Genomic DNA, 6,146 nt, shown 5'->3' with positions numbered 1-6,146 from the left:
AAAATTCGATCATTGATATGAAGTAATCTCAAGTTATCAGTTTTTACACTTCGAATTTTTCTTTCAAATAAAATGAATTAAATTAAAACACTAATATCTTAGGCCTATGTTACCCAATATCGGATTTATCAGGATGAGCAACTTAGAATAAATTTATGTTCTCTTTATCTGATTTTTTTTTTTCATTGTTGAAGAACCCAGAAAACCATTTCAGTAGATTTTTCTTTTCCCCTCCATTCTAGCAGGAGCAGATCTATCAAAGGCTTTAACAATGCCAGTTGTGGAGTCACTTTCTACCTACCAAAGAGGCATGAAATTCACCTTCTGAATTACATGCCATTCTCAATCTCAGTGAAATGTTTTCTCCTTTTTCTAGTTAATTTGAATGTGAAGCCCTGAAAAACTTTACTTTAGCAATGCTAAGTTTTCCTAAGATCTAGAAACATAGGGGCTACAAAACTGAGGCCCCTCTGCTCTTGTAGAGCATTCAGTAAACCTTCTCCCCTGCTTTGTGGACTCCTCTTTGAGAGAATGCTGCCAATGTGTAATCAAAGGTATGCTTCGGTAGGGTGCGACCAAATTGTAATACAATGGGGTATATATAGCTTGGTCCCTCCTCTTTGATTGATCCAGACCATCCATTTGATAGGCCTTGCTTTGGAATTCACACAATATAGTCCTTTTTTTTGGTAAAATCATAATTCTAGATTACTAATTTTCTCAAAATAAAGAAGAATGAGAAAGAAGAAGGAGAGCCATGTGACAAAAAGTCCATGAAACAAAGAAAATAATTCCTGTCTTTCTTGCATGCCATGTCTCAATACAAACCCAAAGAGTCTACGACTGTCAATGTACTACTGTCATCAACCCCACCACTACACACAGTTGCTTCCCTTCTATTTTTTTAATATAATTTTATTACTATTATAATGAGGATGATGATGATATTTGAAAATCTCCCATTCAAATTCTCAATCGTGAGGTGAGAATCCATGAAGCATGGCATGGTAAAAAATAAAATAAAATGGGGCCTGATGTAAGCCCTAGTATTGTGGGACCCATTGCACCATTACTTCCCTTCTTCACCCCTTACCATACTCGTCCGTACTGTGGAAAAGAGCACGACAGAAGATCATGGATTTTTCATGGAATTTCCTCTTTTCCAGTTCTTCCACAACGTCACCTTTTGGACTCTTGGTAGGATTTGGGGAACATGGTTCTAGATCTTCCACCTTCTCGTCAATTTCTCGTTCCCTTCATCACAATACCATATCTCTGGGGCAAATATCAGCATTTTTACATTGTTATAGTGTTTTTTTTTTTGAATTAGCATGTTCACCCACCCATGCACTACTTTCTATCGAATAAGACAAATTGACATGGGTGGAAGTCTCGAAATTTATGTGTGGCAATTCTAGCCCAAATAGCTTTAGTGGGCAACACTTCACTTGCTAGCTTAAGAACTCAAGCCTGATTATATTATCTTTGGGGAGATGATCAAATTGTCTTCCACACGGCCCTCTGTTTTCTAGGAAAAACCCTTCTTCCGTGGTTTTATGACTTAAAATAAAAAAAGATCAAATGGTCATGAATAAAACAATTATAAGGATTATTACATTTATAATCACAATTAGGATTATTATTAGGGAAATGATATTTCCCCCACCTTTTGTTTGTCTGTTTCTTGGAAATGACCCCATTGCAACCTTGAGTTTTTTGTTTGACTTTTCAAGGAAAAAAGTTATTTTCGAGAAAAAGACATGAGAAGGGTGTGGAATTATCATATTTACATAGAAAAATGAATAAGCAACACCCACAGAAGCGTACAATAGGCTAAAAGTTACACTACTGGACTCTGCTGATTTCAAACTATTCATTCGGAGGCTATAAGGTTATGCCATGATCATGTGAGATGGACGTTCATGATCACATATACATACCAATTGATGACAAGCACAATTTACAACCGTCCGATCAAGATTTGACGGTAGTTCAGTTTTGCCATGCCTAAAACGAATTAGAGAATGGTGAGTGAGGCCCACGGATATAATTAATAGCTAGTGGCCATAAGTCTGGGGACCACCATCCTAGCTCGTGGCGGTCCTCACTCGTGATAAAACTGGGCGGTCCCGGCCACACATTTAACAACATTAGACTCTAGGCCTTTGAAAAACTCGTATTCCCTTCTCGTAATTAATTTGCTGTGTAGGCTTTTTTCACAGATTACAAAGGGGAATCAGACAATCAGCAGCAAATGATTGAAATTGGTCGCTTTTTCTCGCGATAGAATGCAAATGCGCGAGAAATCAGTTTTTCTTGGCAATTTATCGTGTACCTAGTGTTGGGAGCTTGACCCAGCATAGAAGATCGGACCCTGGCTCGAGAAAAATGAAGTGGCTCGCTTCGGTGGCTCGGGCTCTTCACTGGGACACTCCAAGTTTACACCAAATAGCCTCACCCGTTTCGAGTTGGTTGGCATGATCGGGTCACCTGTACATGTGAACACACGTACCAAAACATCAGTTCCTCTTTAAATGAGAAAAATGAAAGCTCTCAATGGAAAAAATAGGATATTAAATACAGAAAAATGCTCAAGTTAAAATTTTCTGCATTAAAAACGCTTTAGACATGTTGCAACCATTTCTTTGAACACAGACCAAAGAGTAAAAATCAAATTCTCACGACTCTAAGAGCAGGTTTGGCTTTTTTTCCGATGGAATATTAGCTTACCCATTAGTGAGGAAGGATAGGAGTAAAAATCAAATTGAGATTGTTTGAGCAACTCGCGTAATCGTTGACCTCTTGCCGACTGATTCTGAGTGGCTTTATCGAGATCAGAAGCGAATTGTGCAAATGCTTCTAACTCTGCGAATTGAGCCAGTTCCAATTTTGATTGACCAGCTACCTTTTCATGGCTTTAATTTGAGCTGCCCATCCTATGAATTTTTCCCTTGGAGTGTTAGCTTACCTATTAGTGAGGAAGGATTGGATTGTGATAGAGACTGAGGGACTATTGAGGAGAGGGTAAGAAAAGTCTCCTCTACTCATTCGTGCCCTCTCAAGTCTCACCTTCTCCTCCTATCCACACTACTCATCTCACACCACTTGGAGAAACTAATTTATTATGAAAAAAATTTCATGGTTCACAGGCATCTGACATGTCCTCGGAGAACTATTTACCATGTAAATATTCATGGTTGCAGCAGGCATGACATGAGGGAACAGAGAGCACTCAGCATGGTTGTGATTCAAGAGTTGATATATCAAAATCACAGCCCTCTACTCATTCCTTAATTTCATGGTTGCCCTGCTTCAAAAGTTCATCAAATTCTAAAAATTTCAGAAGATTACAGAGTTCTTCATGAAGAGAAGCTTATGAAAAGAAGATATTTCACTAGACTGATTAGAAAAAATCGAAACCAAGAATCGACTGCAATGACTTGTTTCTTGTTTTTCTCCCTTTCTTCCCCTACAATAGCAAATTCGACCAAAGGAATACCATTTTTCATTAGGTTTTAAAGTCTTCTAATCTCCTCCGTCCGTCAAAATGATCCGACGGCTGAGACATGGGCAACGAGGCTGCATCGCGATGCAGGTGTGAAACGTTCTCTTTCTAATTTTATAGTTTCAAATCTTTCAATTTCACGTAAAAAAAAAAAAACTAACAAATTACAAGTGCTAGATGAGAATTTGTTACTATACCTTCATGAAAAATCCCCTCATGCTCCCCAATGTACACCAAGTGTCCGGACTCGAGCGCAGGATAACGAGATTGTACAGTATAAGGAGAGTGCGCAGGATAGAACACAGGACCCCACGGAACGGTCCCCATTGCCATAGCCTGCACCGCCCCGCTGCTATCTTGCACCCCTTCTACTTTACGCCTCCTCCACCCAATAAACAACCTCTCTCCATGTCTCTGAAACAAAACAACATCCCCAGGGTGAAGCCTCTTCTCCTTAACAAACCGACTCCAACCTTTGGTCAACACGTAACTCTGACTACTACTCCAATACGAGTAACGAAACCTCCAAATCTTCCCTGACTCGTCTTCAAAACTCAGTTGCAAACCCCGCTCGCCCGACTCAGAGTCGAGTGGGAAGAATCGTTCCGCGTATTGTTTCGGTATCACCAGCCGATTCAGCTTACCCACATCACTCGGCGTTAGTGGCTTCTCGAACATTGGCTCTTTGTATCCTCCATCTTCATCTTTTTGTTGATAGTCATCATTATTATTACTATGAATAATGTCCTCTTTCTGGTTCTCTACTTCTTCTTGGGCAAAATTAATGGCCGAGTGAGGTCCTCGGAATCGGACCGCGGCCGAGTCGTAAGAACGAGCCGCGGCTTCTTCGGTTTCGAAGGTTCCGAGCCAGACTCGTTGTTGGTTTTCGTAAATTTGAGCACCCCATCTGCCATTGGGTTGAGGAACTACCCCTTTGTATCTTGAAGAAGGAAGCTTAGTGGTGTAATCCATGGAGGGGTTTTCGCTGTTGTATTCGGTGTAGAAACTGTTAGGAGGAGGGGAGAGAAAATGTCAAAGATGTAGATACCACAGTGGGGAACAGATTGTAAGTAGCAGGGTACTTTAAGGTTTTTGGTAATGGAAAAACAATCAGTTTAATAGCTTACTTAAATAAAATTACTTGAATAGAAACAGATTACGTGTGATAAATGATAATATTGGAGGTATTGAGAATATTATTTTAGAGAACGACTTTGCAGTCATTTTCACGATCAATGGTATCTGGCAATTCTTTTATGAGAAATCAAGACCGTTAATCTTGTAGAATAGTAAACCCACGTGGTCTTGGGTATCCCATGCGTAAGATAAAGGACTTCAAGAAAATCAATGACTTAGCTTCTTTTTTTCTTGGTGATATTTTGATCACGAGGAAAATAGTATGGAATTTTTTTCCATTTTCAAGTTCTAGTTCTAGTAGGTTTGTAGTTTTTCTTAATAAATGGGATTTTTTTTTTTTGGAAAAAAGATTTCAAAGGAAAATGAGTTAAACAAAGTTTTCTTAAAGGCATTTGGTTGCACCTATTCTTGCAGTTAGGATTAAGTGCGTGTTTGGCGTACTGTTTAAAACACCGTTTGGCGTTTCAAACATCATTTTGGGGCCAAACGGCCGTTTGGGAGTGTTTGGGTGCGCAGCCACCGTTTGAAACACCGTTTTGAGCCCTCAAAACGGCGTTTTGCAAATGGAGGGGGGGAGGTCCTTGTGCAAAATGCCATTTTGAATGGAGTTTTTGGGCTGTGGGTTTTTATGTGTTTGCCCTCACCAAAACCTATTTTTACGTATTTGCGTGCGATTTTATGCGTTACGTCAAATACCAAAAAAGTGGGGGTGTTAATATCATTCTTGACGACACAAATTTGTTAAATTGTTAATATTTAATTCAAAACAAGGGGCTGCTGATATCATTATATGATTTCTTAATTTTGATTTTTTAAAGACAAAAGAATTAAAAAAATCCTAATTTCTTACTTTCTTTATCTACTTTGCAAAATTGCAAACCCTCTCACGCCTCACTGCCTCAGTGCTTCCACTCGTCCGTCAAATCCGGCAAATCCAGCTGTTAAGAAGAAGAAGGAGAAGAACCCCAAAGGTATAGCCTTTTTTTTTGGCAATGATGTTTAATTTTATTAGTGTTTGATCTAGATCCTAATGACCTTTTAATATTGGGCCTAATGAGAGAGTAGTAGAGTTACATCGAGGCCAACCAACCAATGCCCTTTTTAGTCATTTAACCATTAAAACTCCATTTTGGAGCATTTGCAACCAAACACAAAATACCTCCGTTTGCCGTTTAAAACGCCGTTTGATCCGGCCAACCAAACATGAAAACGCCGTTTTGCAAAACGGCATTTTAAACGCTATTTCAAACGGAGCCCAATCAGTGTCTTTTAGGAAGGAGCTTAATTAACATTGTGCTTCTTTTTAATATTTTCAATTATTTAATTTTATTAATATGCAAAATAATATTTCTGACCCCTTTACACACTATAGTTCTTTCTACACGGGGTAGTAATATTTCTGACCCCTTTACACACTATAGTTCTTTCTACACGGGGTAGTACTACGTTAGGGTCTATTTGGTTCCACTACTACTTCGGAAAGTGAAGTAGAGTGACATAATAT

General features: G+C 39.0%; 1 protein-coding gene across 1 annotated transcript; it reads right to left on the bottom strand.

Moving 5' to 3' along the window:
- Positions 1-2,164: 2,164 nt before the first annotated feature.
- On the bottom strand, positions 2,165-4,613 carry LOC143876632 (AP2/ERF and B3 domain-containing transcription repressor RAV2-like). Its single transcript, XM_077378324.1, has 2 exons — positions 3,703-4,613; positions 2,165-2,490 (listed from the first exon to the last, which is right to left on the bottom strand). The coding sequence occupies exons 1-2, from the start codon at positions 4,475-4,477 to the stop codon at positions 2,336-2,338; spliced, it is 930 nt and encodes a 309-aa protein (XP_077234439.1). The 5' UTR covers positions 4,478-4,613; the 3' UTR covers positions 2,165-2,335.
- Positions 4,614-6,146: the final 1,533 nt, after the last annotated feature.

The sequence above is a fragment of the Tasmannia lanceolata genome, unplaced genomic scaffold, assembly GCF_043159265.1.
Source record: "Tasmannia lanceolata isolate RefF3 unplaced genomic scaffold, GAP_Taslan_0.1 ptg000005l, whole genome shotgun sequence".
Classification (NCBI taxonomy): Eukaryota; Viridiplantae; Streptophyta; class Magnoliopsida; order Canellales; family Winteraceae; genus Tasmannia; species Tasmannia lanceolata.
The sequence above is the reverse complement of the archived record's forward strand: the minus strand, read 5'-3'. Positions and strand labels throughout refer to the sequence as shown.